Genomic DNA, 19,119 nt, shown 5'->3' on the forward strand with positions numbered 1-19,119 from the left:
TGGTGTGTCTTCCCGTTTTTTTCCTGTAGTTCATTTCTAATTTCATAGCATTGTGATCAGAGAAGACAATTGGTATGATTTCAATTTTCTTAAATTTATCAAGACTTGTTTTGTGGCCTAACATATGATCTATCTTGGAAAATGTTCCATGTGCGCTTGAGAAGAAGGTGTATTTTGCAGCATTGGGGTGAAATGTTCTGAAAATATCGATTAAATCCAAGTGGTCCAATGTATCATTTAAGGCTGTTGTTTCCATATTGATTTTCTGTCTGGAAGACCTGTCCCTTGTGGTCAGAGGTGTGTTGAAGTCCCCGACTATAATAGTGTTACTGTTGATCTCTGCCTTTATGTCAGTCAGTACCTGTTTTATATATTTAGGTGCTCCTATGTTGGGTGCATAGATGTTTACTAGGGTTATGTCCTCTTGTCGGATCGATCCCTTTATTATTATATAGTGCCCATCTTTATCTTTTAGTATGTTCTTCATTTTAAAGTCTATTTTGTCAGAAATAAGTATTGCAACTCCAGCTTTTTTCTCGTTTCCATTTGCATGAAATATCTTACTCCAACCCTTCACTTTCAGCCTGTGTGTGTCTTTTGTTCTGAGGTGAGTCTCTTGTATACAGCATATACAAGGGTCTTGCTGTCTTATCCAGTCAGCCACCCTATGTCTTTTGATTGGAGCATTTAATCCATTTACATTTAAAGTGATTATTGATAGGTACATAGATATTGCCATTTTTAAATTTGTAGTTAGGTTGTTTTGATCTTTCTTCTATTTACAGAAGTCCTTTTAGTATTTCTTGCAATGCTGGCTTGGTGGTAATAAATTCCTTTAGCTTGTTTTTTTCTGGAAAGCTCTTTATCTCTCCATCAACTTTAAATGATAGCCTTGCTGGATAAAGCAATCTAGGTTGTAGGCCTTTGTTTTCCATCACTTTAAGTATCTCCTGCCACTCCCTCCTGGCCTTCAATGTTTCTGTAGAAAAATCATTTGATAGTCTTATGGGAGTTCCCTTGTATGTAACCCTCCGTCTTTCTCTTGCTGCTTTTAGGATTCTCTCTTTGTCTTTAAGCTTTGCCATTTTAACTATAATGTGTCTTGGTGTGGACCTGTTTGGGTTAATCCTGGTTGGAACTCTCTGCACTTCCTGGACTTGTATGTTGCTTTCCTTCATCAGGTTGGGGAAGTTTTCAGACATTATTACTTCAAATATGTTCTCAATCCCTTGCTTGCTCTCTTCACCTTCTGGTATTCCTATGATGCGCATGTTGTTGCGCTTGATGTTATCCCAGAGGTCTCTTAGGCCATCTTCATTGTTTTTTATTCTTTTTTCTTTTTGTTGTTCCGTTTGGGTGATCACTGCTACCTTGTCTTCTAAGTCGCTGATTCGATCCTCTGCTTCATCTAGCCTGCTGGTAATTCCTTCAAGTGAGTGCTTAATTTCGGTAATTGTGTTCTTTAGTTCCAACTGGTTTTTCGTTATGATTTCTACATCCTTCTTTATGTTTTCTCTAAGCTCGTTTGTTATGATTTCTACATCCTTCTTTATGTCTTCTCTAAGCTCCTTAAACATTCTTATCACCAGTGTTCTGAACTCTGTCTCTGAGAGGTTGGTTACGTCTGCTTCATTTGGTTCCAGTTGTGGAAGCTTCTTCTGTTCTTTTATTTGGGACGTGTATCTTTGTTTCCCCATTCTGGCTGACTGTGTTTATTTTGATATATTAGGTAGATCCCCTAGAGTTCTTAGTTCTTGCTAGGTTATCTTATGTAGTATGTGTCCTTTATATTTGACTCGCACCACGTCGTCCTCCTCTGCGTGTGCTCCAAAGGTGAGTCTTGTGTTGTGTACACTGTCCTGTTCAAGAAGATCTTTAATTGCTTCCCGCTAATGAGCAGGTGGGGTCAACTCCTGGGCTGACCTGCCGTGAGACTTGGCTCTGCCCCCCGCAGGGCACTCTGCTGCGTGAGGGTTGACCACCCCAATGTGATTTGGCCTCTATGGGCTCCAGAGCCTGCCGAGAACCCCCTCTAGGTGTGTGACCTGCAGGTCAAACCCGGCTGCACTCCGATTTGGTCTGGAGTTGGCCCCCGGATATGCCGAGTCCCGTGCCACCCAAGCTGGGTCCCGGCAGGGAAGTCCCAGAACAAGACAAATCACCAAGCACAGCAGCAACGACAACAGCAAAGAGAAAAAAAAAAAAAAAAAAAAACAACAGCCGATAACCCCCGCTCGACACAGGCAAAGATATCAAAGATACAAGACAAAGCAAAACAAAACCAAGCAAAGCAAAACAAAGCAAAACAAAAAGCAGCGACCGTCTAGGACTGAGCCCACCAAGCAATGACCAGGTTGTCCTCTGCTGTACCAAAGAGCCCCCTGCTTATTGCGCAGGCAGAGCCGGTCACCTGGTGCTCAGAGAGACTTTGGGACTGCAGACTTAAAAGCGTGGGCCTGAGGGGTCTGGATGATAGTCTCCACAAAGTCAGTGCAGCTTCTGCCCTTGTCCGCACGTATGCACACCGAGAGGAGCACCACCAGTCCTTTGTCCAGAGCTCGAGAGTCCTAGGGCACTCCTTCAGTGTGTGTGTATGGGTGCTGGCAGGAGATTTCTGATGTGCTGACCGTGCCTCACAAGCTGGGCCCCGGCAGGGCAGTTTCAGAACAAAGCAAATCACCAAGCACAACAGCAACAACAACAACAAAGAAAAATATCAAATACGTTCACATGCAAAACCACCTGATAACCCCACTCGACAGAGGCAAAGATATCAAAGATATAAAGACAAAGCAAAACAAGACAAAACAAAGCAATACAAAAAGCAGCGACAGTCTCGGCCTAAGCCCACCAAGCAATGTCCAGGTTGTTCTCTGCTGTACCAAGGAGCCCCCTGCTTATTGCGCAGGCAGAGCCGGTCACCTGGTGCCCAGAGAGACTTTGGGACTGCAGACTTAAAAGCGTGGGCCTGAGGGGTCTGGGTGATAGTTTTTACAATGTCAGTGCAGTTTCTGCCCTTGCCTGCACAAATGCACACTGAGAGTGGCACCACCAGATACGTGACCAAAACTCTTGAGTCTTAAGGCACCTCTTCAGTGTGTGTGTGTGAGTGCGGGCGGGAGATTTCTGATCTGCTGAAAGCCCAGAGCTGCGCCTGCCTCACTGCTGATCTCCGGGTGTGTCTCGGCCGCTGCACCCACCCCACCCTAGGCAAGCCAGGAAGGGTGGGGGCTGGAGATGGAGGGGTCTTCACTCTCCCAGCCCAGCCGTGCGTCGCCCTCTTCCCGCAGGCCAGAAAAGGTGGTGGCTGGGGGTGGAGGCGTCTCTTCTCTCCTAACGCAGCCAAAATCACGCACACTGCCCAGTCTGCCTGGGTCAGGGCTGCCCGTCAGGCTTCCCAAAGCGTGAGCCTTAGATACCACTCCTCGGTTCAGGGGCCGGTTTAAGTCTCTGGAAGGGCGGGGTAAGATTGGAAGAGCGGGGCGGGGGAGGGGCCCAGGTATGGAGACTGCGCCCCCCGTCCGCCGCAGGGCGCGCCGCCTTCCCGGCGGGAGAAATCAGCCGTGGGAAGCAGGGAAAGAGCCCACCCCCGGTCTCTGCGCTCTCCGCTCCGCCTTGGGCTCCCGTGTGCGCCCGGCACAGCGGGGCTCCACCGCGGTTTCCAGTCCCAGTCTCTGGAAGGGCGGGGTAGGATTGGAAGAGCAGGGCAGGGGGGGGGCCCAGGTATGGAGACTGCGCCCCCCGTCCGCCGCAGGGCGCGCCGCCTTCCCGGCGGGAGAAATCAGCCGTGGGAGCAGAGAAAGGGCCTACCCCCGGTCTCTGCGCTCTCCGCTCCGCCTGGGATCCCGTGCGTGCCCGGCTCAGTGGTTTTCGGTTTTACTACAAATTCACTTTTATTTTTATTTGGAGATAGTTTCACTGATGAAACCACTCTCTAGGGAGGTAGTTCTAGAACACACTCTACTTCAATAATACGAGAGGAGACCATATTACATGTGAAAAGTAAAACATCCTGTCACAGTGATGGAGTTAAGAAGATACAGTTTGGAAAAGCAAATTAAAAAATGTTTTCTTCAATGATTTAGTTAGTTTGAAAATAATATAACCTTAAAGGAAGGTATTCAATTAGTATATTTGCTTCTGGCCGTTATTAGGGCGGTCACCAAAATATCTTGGCTCTTCTGAGCACATAGTAGGATTACATTTCCCAACCAGTGCTCTTGAAGTTGGTTTGGCCAATGTCATGTGAGTGAAAATAATGTGCGCACTTATATGAAGCTTGATTTGCCCGTGTGACATTCCCAGGCTCCCCTCCCACAGTGAAGGGAAGGATAGGAGAGAGGGAGCGCTGTCAGAAGTCTCTGAGCTAGAACAATAGGCAGGGCCTTCCCGTGGGTCTACACTGGACACACAGGGTGAACAAGCAATAAACTTCTATCTTGTCAAGCCACCAAGATGTGGGGATTGTTTGTTACAGAAACTAACTTAGCATACCCTAGGTAATATAGAGGCATCATTTTTATTCACGTGGAAAACAGATTTATGCAAATATTAATTTTTATTATGCTTGGTAAGCTAATAGTAACACCTCAAGATTATGTTATATATTTTGATTATCACATTTTGGATTACCTACAGAGCATTAAAACCGCCAATCAACTCATTTCATTAAAATCAATACAAATTAATGAGTTGAAGAATATAGTCAAATCTGACACTTAGCATTGTGAGATTAACTGATTTGAGCAAACCTTAATAAATTATGTGAAGTCAAACATTACATGCACTATAGAATTAAAATACATGGATGACAGCTTTAAGGAAGAATGCATTTTCTTTCTTTACTAACATTAGTAATATAAATAAATGTGCAAAAGATAATATTGGCTTATATTTTAATAACAAAATAATAAAAATTATCCTAATATTAAAACTAGCTTACTCTAAATTAGCATGTTGTCATTCAGTGCACAAACTCTTTTCACATACATAATCTTATTTAACCTTGACAAAAATTCTGATCTTGAGAAACATTAGCCCCATTTGACAAATAAGAAAATTAAGGATAACAGAAGAACTGTTTAAACGTTGCTCAAGAATACAACCCTCGCTCGTAGCAAAGACAGAAATCTAAACTTAAATTTCTGAAATGAAATCTGACATTCCTTCATCTCTATCACTCCTTTAAAAAAAAAAAAAACTAGGGAGAAGTATTTTTATCCTACGCTGTACTATGTAAGAAGTAAACCGAGGCTAAGTGTCTGCATGAATACGTATAGCACATTATTTAGTTATAGTATAATTTATTAGGAGGTCATGTCTACATCTATTTTTTATGCATGAAATATAATTACAACATAGTTTCTGTTAAGTGATCTATAGATACCACTGAAATAGCCCATTAAAACATGCATTCTTTGAACAGAAACTACTTAGGCAGATTATGAGTTATTTCATACTCCTTCTTTTTTCTTCTCTTGCTGCTAGCCTTTAGTAATTGCACTTTGTCAGCATCTTCAATAAAGAAAACCTAAGCTTAGAAAGGCGAGGTATAACACGTCAACTAAACCTGCCCACGTGTTCGTTGTTTTTCTTTTAGAAATAAAGTCGGAAGGGGAAGAAGTTTAAGATTAGTAATAATGTGCATTTCTTAATGACCTGTGATTTTCAATTGTTCATATTATCAATATTTCCTCCAATGGTATGTCAGACCCAAGAGTTGGCTGCATGGAATTCCTTTCCATTTAGAATTAGTCATATCTGCATTGTACTTTATGCACACACAAACCACAATGCTTCCACATGACCTTCATTTGGCACAGGTACCTCTTTTGTAAATGTCATGTCATAGTTACAGTACCACACAAATATCAATGACAATTTTCCAAGAGTAAGACTGCACACGTCTAAAAAAAAAAAATTCGAAAGAAAATAAGATTGGGAAGAAAACAAATATGTAGCATAATCACTAGCTGAAAGTAGACAGGCCCGCACAAATGTTACCACATTCCTTCCTTATCAAATGAAATGCTTGAGACAGTTACAAAAAGTATTTTTCTGATAATCATCTCACCTAGCTTGAATCAGACTCAGGGCCATACCTGCATATCTGGTGGTCAGTCAGGTACTCTATAAAATCTATAATCTATGACAAACAGTGCTGTATTTCAGGGGCTAGGAAGGGCAAAAAGACGAGAAAAAAAATAGATTCTGTATTTATTTAGGGCATGAATTAATGACAATTCTTTCCTTCCAGGTTTTTGATAATTTCTTGATCACAACTTTGGACAGTGACTGCTTTCCAGATGATTAAAAATATGTTATTGCAAACTTTTCAAAAGTATGCAGAAATTTATTAAAGTGTATTTTATTTCAGAATACAAGCAACTCCTGACTTGAACGCACCCAAGATATGAATGACAACTATGCTGATACCCAATCTCCAGCTCTCCTCCTCTCACTGGGAGTTCTAGTTTCTGTTAGATCTATATTATCTTGCTCTGTGTTCTCCTATTGCGCGCGCGCACACACACACACACACACACACACACACACACACACACAAATGCTTTTTTACTCCTGGGAAGATTTTATCTCCAATGCTCCCCAAACCCCTTCCAACTAGTACAAGATTCTGATTATTAGGTGCTCTGAACTGAACCGCTTTGTGACTGATGTCACATACATACGTAATGAGAAGACGACTAATCTATTTCATTATTGCTTGGGAGTCTACCACACTATTTATGAAATAATTCAGCTTTATTGCCTATCAAACATAATTTTTCACTCTGCAAACTTAACTACCATCCATTAGACATTTTCTCTGAGAAATGCATTTTACCTTAGAAAATAAATAAACCTTAGTGAAGATTTTGAATGGCAGGATCACAGGTTAATATCCTGAGATAAGGTTTTATTGTCATTAATTGAAGTGGATGGGAAAAGACCCAAAATAATTTCTTAATTGCAACTTCTGTATTTCAACGGCACAACACAAAAATTACACAGTTTGGGAAAATAAGCATGCACTTTAACATACTGGCATAAAGGAAAATTCAAGGAGATTATGTAGAGTCAGAACTGGAAGCCACCTTGCAAGATTCATGACCTTTTAAGCTGCCTGAAAGAAACTTAACTTTCCTTCAAATGGGTTTCCAAAATCCAATATGCAGTCCTCTGAGAACAGCCAAGAGACTAGTGAAACGGCACAGAATTATGGGTGTACTAAATTAACAAGATAACACCCAACCACCACAGCTGCAATGACTTCACCCCCTGGGAAAATGCTTACTGTCAAATTCTACACCACTGCTTCAAGTCTATTCATTCCCAAGTTCAGATAGTGGCTCCATGAGATCACAACATTGAACAGAAAATACTCTTACAACTTTCCCTCTCTCTTTAAGTTATAGTTTTCTACCACATTCAAAAGAAAGGTCCTAGCCTCCCTGCTGAAGACATGCAGAAGGCTTTACAGCTTTCAGTATACCTTCCTCATTTCCAAAATTGACCTCTTTTAAAACCAGATAAAAATCTGGAACAGTTTGTTAAAATTACTCCAAACCTTTCATTATTTGCCCTGGTGGGTTTTGTTTGTTTGTTTTTCTAATCAATTAATCATTATGCTAAACAGATGAAATATGGGTTTGCAGTAAATCGGTGACCATCCTCATAAAAGCCTTAGCAATTCAATCTATGTAAAAGCAAATAAAGAGTCCCGGCAGTTGGTTCAAAATACAGAAAAACTAAACATAGAAATTCAATCTCTATATGCAAGTGACAGAAAACAAGGATCCTTTGTAACTATGAGAACTGCTGCTCTAAGGAAATGCTTTCCGTAAGACTTAACATGATGCTTTGGGATCTTAAAGCGGCTGTAGACCATAGTGGTGCCCTTGTTATTTGCATCTGACACTCAGAGATGATGATGATTGAGTGATAACTTAGGCAAATCTCAGCCCTGGCATTCCCATTTACTTCCTGCTGGGGAAAACTTTATTATATTTAATGCCTTCAGATAATAAAATCACCTTACATTTTATTTCTACTCTTTAAATTGACCTTCAAATAGAATACAGTTGTCCATTACATTGTTTTGCCAAGTCTTTCCTAGAATATAAGTGATTTCTTCTTAGCTTTAAAATAACATACAATTTAAAACACTAATCCCCCTGTGGCACTATTCTCAGAGATAAGTATGTCTCCATCAGTAAACTTTCTTTTCTGAATCACATACCTGTCCACTTTTCACCCTCCTCACTGCCACCACCTTAGTTCAAGTCCTGTCTCATGTGAATGAACGTAATGACCTTCTCACTGGTCCTCCTGCTTTCGCCCTTTTTTCCTCTTAATGGCAGCCCGAGTTACATCACGCCTCTCTTCTGCTTAAATCTTTCAGTGGTTTCCCACTGAATTTAGAGCGTTAGCCTGAACTTCTGGGTCTTACACGCTCTGGCTCTTGTTAATCTTGCTCATCTTGCTTTTTCCTCCAGGCTCTGCCACGTGGATCCATCTTATTCCTTGAATATGCCAAACTCTGTCCCTCTCGGGATCTTTGCCATTGCTCTGCCCTCTGCCTGAACTTGTCTTTGCACTCTCCTTCACCTCGCTGCTTTCTTGTCATCATTCACTTTCAGTTGAAATGTCACCTGCACAGAGGTCTTCAATCAGTCTCCCTTAGAAGACCTCCTACTTCCTACTCCACTATCTACTCTCTAGCACTGCACATGAACTTCCTGTGGAGCATTTACTGCCATCGATAATGGCCTTGTTTTTTTGTTAACGTGCTGACTGCTTGTTGGTTCTTCAACCCCAGTGTGAGCTCCTCAACCCTATGTGAGCCTGGCCACCTGTATTTATAGTCTGTCTGAAGTAAAGAATAAAGAAATAAAAATTGAGGAATGGAAGGAAACGGCTAAAATGATGCTTCCTAATATAACACAACATACAAAATCTTGGCCATTTGTTTGTGTGTTTTTTTTGTTTTTTTACTTCTTTCTCTTCCCAGGATCGACTAGCACTCTCTATGAATTGCAAGCCTGCTGCCTAAATATACATTTCAACACACAACATTTTGACTCCGCTCTCTTATTGTATTAATCACCAAGGCCTGTTGATTCTTGCATTTAATTAGTTCAGCATTTTGTCTTATGCTCAACAGCAACTCTAATCATCCCAGTCAATACTCTCAGCCCCCTTCCTTCGGTCACTGAAATGGCCTTCTAATTGCCCTTTCGGCTATTGGCTTCCCCATTCCCTCTTCCTGACAGATGCATCTTCTAATGTCCCTTTTAACCTGTTACTTCACTTTCAAAAAAAAAAAAAAAATCCATGTTCTGTCTTGTAGTAGGTCCAAAATTCACAAAAATCAAGTTATATTCAATTTTTTTTGCATCTGAGTCAGTAATATTTCCCACTATTCCTTTAAACAATTTACTTATAAACAAAAGTAAGTAAATTAAGAAAAAAACACTTTTGTATCCTCAAAATAAATCAAGTTCATTCCTGTCTTTGCATTTTTCCTTAGCCATTTCACAGACTTGGAGACCTTTTCCCCTCCATTGATTGAAACCAAAACATTTTCTCCAAAGCCTACTTCACATTCAATTTCTCAAATTCAGCCTTTCCTCCCAGTTCCAGCCCACACGTCCTTTCTCTTTCCTCAAGTTTTATAGCACTTAAACCCACTGTTCCATATAACATTTGATTATACAAGACTTATTTCTGTGATTCTTCAGTAATTTCATGTGTGTAAATTTTATCTCGCAAATTGGATTGCAAGTAGGGACTATGTTCCTTACACACCCAGGGGTGGCAGAAGTAGCACTGCTCCAACACTGACTGACTAATTTATCTGGTCCTGAGGGTGCATCCCCTCAACTACAATCAACAGTTCTAGGCAACTTGCAACATCAAACAGAACATACTATCTCTGACCCCTGATCTTTCCCACACGAACTCCAGATGCTTCAAAAATTGGAGTTGCACCTTTACTTACCTGGAAAATTCCTAATTCTCTTTCCACTCTCAACTAAGACAACACTTACTACAAGAAAGGAGGTATTCCTTGCCCCTTTCTTACCCACCCACCAATCTCAGTACTGATCTGAAGTGTCACTCCTATTCAGTCCCATTAAATGCTCTTAAATGTACTTGTCACACTCTACACTAAATGACCATTGGCCCATTGGCCCCCTGACTGGTCTGCATGCAACTTAGGCTACAGTAATTTATCGCTTAGTTTTATAGAAGCAGAGTGATGGTGTTTTATTATTTGTTGAAACAATGAATGAACAAACAAAAGAGTTAGCCATGAAATCTGTTGAAAGAGCTAAGAATTTAGTATAATAGGCATCCATTGAGTGTTATGTAATTTCCAATAAGCCACAGTTCATACCATTTAGAATGCCTCTTTGTTTTTAATTCCAAAAACAGAGAGTAAGCACCCACTCTGTGTCAGACATTGGGGATACAGAAAGATGCAAACACATAAAAATCTCTTAACCTTATAGAACTTGCATCTTTCTAGGTAACAGAGGGAATGGAGTATGGTTTTCGCTCTGATTGTGTTGGAAACCACAGAAGAGTTCTGAGCAGAAGGTTTCTTTCTGCAAGGACGCTGACATTGAGATGATACTGTCTTGGACCAACATGGTGGGAGTTTGAATGGTGAGTAGTTAAATTATGGATCTCCTTTAAAGGCAGAGTCAACAGGATTGACTGATGGACTGAGAGAGAGGTATGAGAGAAAGGGAATAGTCCAGAATGGATTTTAGTCTGTACAACTCGGGGATGGAATTTGTGAAGGGTTTGCAAGATTATGATTTTGGAAAGAGTGTATAGACATATGAAGAGATTCTCTAAAATTAGGCCTTACATTTTAATATTCCATTTTGTATAATTGAACTTCCCTTGGGCATATTTCCAATGAATAGTAAGGGGTCCTTTGGCTTCTTGGGCAAATTGATAACGTTCAATAGAAAACCCCTGGACAACTGCAGCCAATGCAGCTCCATAAAGCAATGCCTGTCCAAAGCACCTTATAATAGCCACCGCAATTTATTCTCCAGAAGTGTCTCAAGTTCTATTTTTAAATGATTAATACAATGCAGCTAGTGCTAGAGGTTACAATTTCTGTGATTGCTGAGCACCACTTCAAAGTTCACACAACGATTATCATTAATAGTATTAATAATCCTAGTTTGAATTTTATTGAGTAATGATTTGGATGTCGAATGCACACTTATGAAAGAGGCCAAAAAGTTTATCCTGCCCGAAACCATAATCTAGTCCAAGGTCTGAGGAGGTGGCCTTGACGTAGGCGTAAAAGACCAAGGAATAAATTTGGATGACCTAGAATGACTTGATCCACCTAAGACTAAAGCCTGAGATAGAAGAGTAGAACATCTGGGCTGTCAGGCAGCTACCTAAACAACCTAAATAATCAGCTACTGTACTTAATGGCTGTAATTTGGGGTGAAGCTGGTAATAATGGTTTATTTTTTTTCATGTGTTGAAGTATATGTCTGCAAAACTTACTGAATTTGGGATGCAAAAAATGAGACAGTTTATAAACACACGATGCAACAGTAAGTCAGCATAATGACCAAGTCTCTTGCGGAATCATTTAGTGGCGGTCATGATGAGTTATAACTTGGCCCTTTGAGTTTTCCTTGGGCAGAAACAAACCATTTTCACTCAGTCTGTTAGCTGTTTTTCCTCCCAGACTCTAAGTAGTTTACACAATAAACAGTCATTTCCATAGTAGAAATGATCAAGACGTCTAAGCTTTAGAGTTAGCCTATTATTATGGTTAGAAATTAAGGTTGCCATTCTTCCAGATTTTCACAGCCACACAATTTTTGACCTAGCTAATGGAAATGAAAGAGTAAACATAGTGACTTGACCTCTTAACAAAGACAAAAATCAACATACTAAGGTATTTATTTCACTGGCAAGTGATCTAGCATACGGAGGCATTACAGTGGATTCACTTAATGACAGGACACTACAAGTTCTTCCCAAAGGAAAATTTTAAGCCCCAGGTCCTCCATAAATTGTCTATGTTCTCTTATTTAGGATTTTGATATCAAGTACTGATTTGAAAAACCTTATACACTTCATAATTTGTCAGTGACATCAAAGAATAAAACTTTAAAAATCTTAATTCACACCCCAAAATCAGAGATCAGCCCCTGAGAGGAAATCTCATCACAAGCATAGGTGGAAGGGAAGAACTTCCTTTTGCACAGATATTTTCTTCCATTTAAAATTCCTTTGTAACTGTGATGGGTCAATTTCCTTCCCTATCTTTAAAATGATGCTGCAAATCCACATCCTTCCACGAAGCAAGACAGTTGTGATCCCTCTCAGTCCCCACAGCATAGTTGTCACTGTGGGGTCTGTATTTACAAGAATGGGCACCTAATGAGTAAAAGAAGTCGTCTACATGTATCCATTCTGCTGCCCACATGATATGAATATGTGGATGGTCAAGCCTGAAAAAGAGACAGCATTCCACCATGTGACTCTTGTTTTAACATTATAACAAACATGATGGAAAGGCAAAGCAGCAAGGGTTTAAACTTTAATTCTTTTTGTGACACTCCTATTTCAGTGTTTATTTTGTACCCATTTGTGCTGGAAAGAAAACAATGTATAGAAAGAAAATCCCTGAGCTAATTATAATAGACACACTTATAAGAACAGAAACACTCTGTTGAAATGTAGAGTTACAATTTACAAATTGAAAACGGTGATACCAAGCCATGGAAAAAAATCAATATTGTACTCAAATCTTTTCTTTTTATGCCAAAGAATCAAAGATGAGGGAAATTTTTTAAATCTTTGCCCCCCACCCCAAAATCAACATTTCAAGCCATTTCTCGATGTCCCTATCCATTAGTCAAATGACTCAACTGCACTGTTCTCGAGTTTCGTATGTATTTTAAATTTAACTCAGTATTCTGAAATGATAACTAACTCATTTCCATTGTTCTGTTGTTTCAACCTTTAAACCCTCTTTTCCAAATCAATTCACTAAAATCTAGTTTCCTACCTTAAGTAGACCATTTTGACCAATGGTGTAAAAAAAAAAAAAAATTCAAACAAATGAATTTTAGCTCACAAGCTATACCAAAATTTAAAAAGAAAATAAGTTGTCTCCTACCTATGGTTGTAATAACAGTGCCAGCAAAGAAGAAGGAACTTCCCAAGTCCCAGTGACTGATTTGATTGGAGGTGTTTCCTAATGGTATAATCCCTGCATTTATTGCTGCCACTATTTGCTGCAAGTTAAAAAAACAAAAAAAATTATCAGTACACATGAATCACACGAAGACGTGAAACAGCATATATTCCACCCCAGATGACTAATTGGAAAATCAATTGCTTTTTCATTTAAAGTATACAATATAGATTAAAACTTTATACAAAAAAATGTAATAAGTTAAATTATATTTGATATCAACTGAAGGGATCTGCTTATCTTATTATATCAATATGCATTCATATCATCATCCATTCATATATTTAGTGAATTAACAACTAAATATAGCAATTTTTTTTTTTTAGTAAACACCACAGAGTTAAAGTATCAGATGGCAAACGACAACTTAAATAACATATAATAGCTTCACCAAAAACAGAGGTATTTCCAAAGTGCTAATCATTTCGAATGTTAAACATGCAGCCAAGCGTGGGCGGCGCATAGTGTGGAGAGTACATATCAATAAGACCCAACAAAACAGGCTAAGAAGAGAAGTAAAAAGCAAGAGCAATTCACTACCAAACTTAAATCAGTCCATTTATGTCTATCTTCTTAGACTCTTTACAGATGTTTACAAATTCTATGACAATGAGTGCCTCTAAAAACCTGGAGATGACAGTCAACAATATTCACAGAGAGAGTAGGGTCTAGCTGCTGCCGTGAGTAGGACTAAGAGAGAGAAAGGCGACATTAAAATCCCTTCTTCAATCATCAGATTTTGTCCAGAAGCACAAAACATAGAAGAGAATATGTTAGGTGAAAATGTGCAGTAAAAAAAAGACATACAGATTGTAGCAAAAGATGTTTCTGCTGGAAATATAGTTTTAGAAATCTTCATCACTTAATGTCCAGATTTTAAAATTGGAAGGAACTTCATCTGATAGGCAAAGAAATTAAAGACCAAGAGAGGTAAAGTTACTTGTTTAAGGTTGTATAGTTTACTGGTGAGTGGCCAAAAACTACTCTGTGAAAATGGAGGCACTACCCAAGGAAGTTACTGTCAGATAGGAAAAGAGGAGGTAATCCAGGGCTGAAATGCAGTATAAAATCTCATGCATCTGATCTGTGGTAATCTATACATGAAAACTTCAATAGTTGTGTGTAAAGTTAATTGAACTGTAATGCTTTTATTTACTTTACAGACAGTGATATATGTTTATTATAAAAAAAAAAGGAAAACATAGAAAAGCATAAAGAGGATAATAAAATCATTTGTAATTCCAGAATCCAGAGATAATCACTGTAAATGTATTAAAATATCTACTCCTGGCATTTTGTTATACTTTTTACATAGTTAGATTTATGAAATATATAATATTAAATGCATTCTCTATTCTTACCTAACATTCTCTGTATACAGCTTTTTCCTGTCATTACCATATTTACTTAATCATTGCCCAATATATAGACATATATGCTATTCTAAAATGTCTAATTTTTTAAAAATTGGGGCACGGAACAAATTTGTGTATAAATATTTTTTCATTTCTGAATATATCCTCTGGAGAGATTGAGAGAAATAAATTTGCCACATTAAAGATTATGAATATTTTAAAGCACTTGATTGATTTATAGGAGCAAATAGTTATCCAAGAAGTTACTACAATTTACAATTGCCTCCCAACAATTTATGAATGCATAGCAATACTATTGCCTCTAATATTAAGATTTTATCTTTACTGAATTGATAAAGTTGTTTACATTTACATATCCTTTATTGTGAATTAAGCTGAATACTAATGTTTTTATCATATAGGAAATGCACACAAATATATATGTATGCACATATATGCAGAGCACATAATGAACTTAGTTTTGAGATAACTGATTCTCATTATCTGACTCTCTATTGTAACTTTAATATCATATAAGGCAGGTTTCCCTGATTAGGTATCTTTTAAAAATGTCTTTTTTGAAGTTACTAACCTATTATTCTTTCATAAACTTTAGAATCATTTAGTTAAATTTATCGAAATTTTTATTTCCATGGGTTTAACGTATTTCCATTTCTGGATATATATGAAACCTATAAATTAATTAAGGAGAATAAACACTATTGTAATAGTGAAACTTCCCATCAAAGGACATAGTGTGAATTTCCATTTATTGAGTCTCCTTTAATATCCTAAAAGAGTATTTTTATATAGTTCAGATAGGTCTGTAAGGTTATTCTTAGATATTTATTTTCAACTTTAAATTATAACTGCTATTGCTACTATATACACAAATATATATTGCCCATTCGCTGCAGCCCTTATTCTCAAATATTTTATTTCAAACCAACTTTACAATCTCAAAAATTATTGAAAATATCAAGGAGCTTTTGTATATGTGAGTTATAACTATTAAATTTATATATTTGAATTTCTAATTTTCAAAATGTTTTGATTAATTCATGTAAAAATAACAATAAGCCCATTATATATTAACGTAACTTACTTAATATTATGAAAAATAATTGTTTTCCAAGACAGACATATATATATATTTTTTTAATTTATTGGGGTGACAATTGTTAGTAAAATTACATAGATTTCAGGTGTACAATTCTGTATTACATCATCTATAAATCCCATTGTGTGTTCACCACCCGGAGTCAGTTCTCCTTCCATCACCATATATTTGATCCCCCTTACCCTCATCTCCCCCCCGACACCCCTTATCCTCTGGTAACCACTAAACTATTGTCTGTGTCTATGAGTTCTTGTTTCTCATTTGTTTGACAGACATATATTTAAATAGTGAGAAGAGAGGCACTGTTTTACAATTTTATAAATCTCTTAAATATCTGGCTTACTAGAAAACAGTCAGATTCTAATATATGCTTCTGCAATCTATTGGGAAAGCACATCAAATAGCCTCTAGAAAATACCACTGTACACTCATGAGGCAATAAGAGTGAGAAAGGCAAAAACATCTTAGTTTTACTAAGAAAATAGCTTTGACCTCATCAAACCTCTGAGAGGGTCTTGGGACCATATCTTAAGAACCACTTCTCTATACTTATTTGTTTGATTTTGTTTTCTACCTGGAAATCCAAAGCAAGCAAGCTTATAGTTCACAAATAATGACATTTTATCTCTGCATCTTTCAATAGCTATGTTTGATTATTTTTCATCTCTCATTACACTAGCCAGTATTTCCAAAGCAATGTTAAATAAAAACAATGAGAGCAGACTTCTGTGTTTTCTGTCACATAAAATCCTCAATGGCTTCAGTGCTTTATCACTAAACATACTGACTGTTGGCGAGAAAATGGATTATGAGAGAAAGAAAATAAAAAAGACAGATAAATAAAACTTAAAAATCTAAAAATGTCTTTGGAAATATCTTACAATAGGAACAAACATACATGGGACGTGCACACACATTGTGAGCACAGGCTCGGTGATCTCTAGCTTTGTAACTCCCAGGAAAAACTAATGCTTCCAGTAAAAATCAAGGAATGGGAGTATTGAGATTTAGACAGATTATAATTGCTTCCAAAGAATTTTTTTGTATTTTACAGACATTTCTTCAACACATTCATTTATTCAAAAATATGTATCAATTCTTTATGGTGCTAAGCAATGGGGAAGCAAGAGAAGTAAAAAAAAAAAAGGTGACACAGAGGAGAAAAGATAAGGCACATCTTTAGACTCCACGTCAGTAACTAAAATTAATTATTTTATTGACTAGAAGCAAGCTAATTCCTCCAACAATTGACTTAATATATCTTTCATGGCCAGCACACTCATTTTAGCCCATTCTTTTGCTTGTCAATGATGAGATGCAACATTACCCAGACACTTGGATAAGGTCCACAAATTATTTAAATGCAAAAGAAGCAAATGTAGACTTAGAAACAGTAACGTCTGGCAATGTGTGGGTTGTAAATAGTTATCACAGAGCTGTAATTATTGCAACAGAGGCTTGAGATGGAACTGGGAATATGTCAAATCATTATGAGAATGAGTCTACCAGGAAGTCCTCTTTTTTGGAATATTCTTGTAAATGTTTTCTATATTTTTGTACAAGGGCTCTTGGTCAACATCCACAGGAAACTGAATGCCGTTGGCAAATGCACTGACAGAGATCTAAAAGTCTGTAATTTCAACATTAACAGACGCCTTCATGAGAACTGTCTCTGCAAGGGTCATATTATGCAATTAAAGTAACAATCACTTCATCAATAATAAAAATTCACTTTTCCATTAAAGACAACTTTGGTCGACAGTCAAGTCATGCTGACAACTTATGAATAAGTGGAATTGTTTAGGTTAAGGTAAAGGGAATGTGCATCCTATGCATTTCATTGTAAAATGATTACCTGAAGTATTGACTAAGGAAGGGCGTGCAAACTTAAACTCTACAATAGAAATAGTATAAGATAAGCTTGATTGGATTCACATTCATTTTTCCTCTTCGGTTTATAGGCAATCGTACAGTGTGCACTAAGGAAAAGAAGTTAAATACATGGTTCTAGTCAAGACTATGAGCTTGAACTTAAGAAATAGAACTCGAAAAGGCTTATACTCCGAGAGGATAGAGGTAATTACTTATAAAATTATGAAAAATCTTAGTTTCCATGACAATGACGGCTTTAAAATCAAAGTTCACAGCGTTCTACTGTGTATTTGTGCATTCTTGAATCGTAAGAAGTTTGTCTGGCAGTTCATCTGGCATTTTGAAACTATAATCAGCCTGAACACCAAACACTGATAAGATACTTATTTGTAGTCACATGAAATTAGCACAGCCTTGGAACTCAAGGCAATCACTGACAGTCATAAAAATGCCCCTGAGAGTCCAATTCCCAGGAACAACTTTTTTGTTCATGTATTATAAAGTATTTGACTAGCCATTTTTTTCATTGAAGGAAAAGCAACCCCAGGGAAGGCCTGAACAATACACTGTTTTCAGAGTAGGTTATATTGTGGATCTTAAAATGTAAGTGACACCAGAAGTTCTGATTTCACTTGTTCTTCCTCTCCTCAGCTGCTCAGATGTTCACGTTCACCAAAACAATACAGAATGTTCTGGATGCCTTCCACAAATTCCTCTTGTTAATTTCACAATCAGGATTTCATTAAATTATGTTATCATACCTATAATCCTAAAAGTAGAGTCACAATAATTTGAAAATTTTCAGTGATATAAAAATTTTAAACCACTGGTACAAGGTGTTAACACCTAATTGGGTTACAACAATGATATATATGCAACTAGTTCAATGACCACTACTTTTAACTAGATACTTGATTGATCTCATTTATTCCTCCTTTGAAAAGGGACAGTATTTCCAATAAATTGGTATAATGGCCAAATCCAGTTATAATTATACTGAAATCTGTATAATTACACAGTTTCTAGAAGAGTAACATAAGTAACAAAAGTATTCTCTTGCCAAATTTCTCTAATGCACGATTATATATCTTTCTTTTTTTTTTTTTTTTTGCCATTATTTCCTTGGGGAAACTAATTTTACCCTGAGAGGAGGGTAGTCTTTAGGGAAGGAATCAAATCACAGATTCAGAACACTGCATCTGACCTCTTCAACCAAGTAAGCAAGATTATTGTGAAAGACTTGAAGAATTCATAACGAGACAAGCAAAATAATAAATGAGGCCCTCACTGCCAAAGAGCTTTGTGGGAAGATATAATGGTAGGTAACATTATTCTTTACTGTTACACCACAAAAATGATCTTCATCTATCAATAACATGCAGCAATGTATGAGTACTGTTGCCAAAGGCGGCGGGATCCTTATGCATCTCATCCTTAATCCTCTGGCTATGTGTCAACAGCATGATTACCTCATGCCAGATGATGAGAACTGCTTTGAAAGGTCCTGCCAATAAAACCAGAGA

The 19,119-nt window shown here is 37.8% G+C and overlaps 1 protein-coding gene across 6 annotated transcripts in view; it reads right to left on the bottom strand.

Moving 5' to 3' along the window:
• Positions 1 to 19,119, bottom strand: part of KCNK2 (potassium two pore domain channel subfamily K member 2) — a 172,909-nt gene that overhangs the window by 73,997 nt on the left and 79,793 nt on the right. For all 6 annotated transcript variants that reach the window (XM_033094111.1, XM_033094112.1, XM_033094113.1 and 3 more), the window contains exon 3: positions 13,172 to 13,289. In XM_033094111.1, coding sequence (XP_032950002.1) covers positions 13,172 to 13,289 — 118 coding nt within the window. The remainder of the gene's footprint in view (positions 1 to 13,171; positions 13,290 to 19,119) is intronic.

Source organism: Rhinolophus ferrumequinum, chromosome 22 (assembly GCF_004115265.2).
Source record: "Rhinolophus ferrumequinum isolate MPI-CBG mRhiFer1 chromosome 22, mRhiFer1_v1.p, whole genome shotgun sequence".
NCBI classification, from domain to species: Eukaryota; Metazoa; Chordata; class Mammalia; order Chiroptera; family Rhinolophidae; genus Rhinolophus; species Rhinolophus ferrumequinum.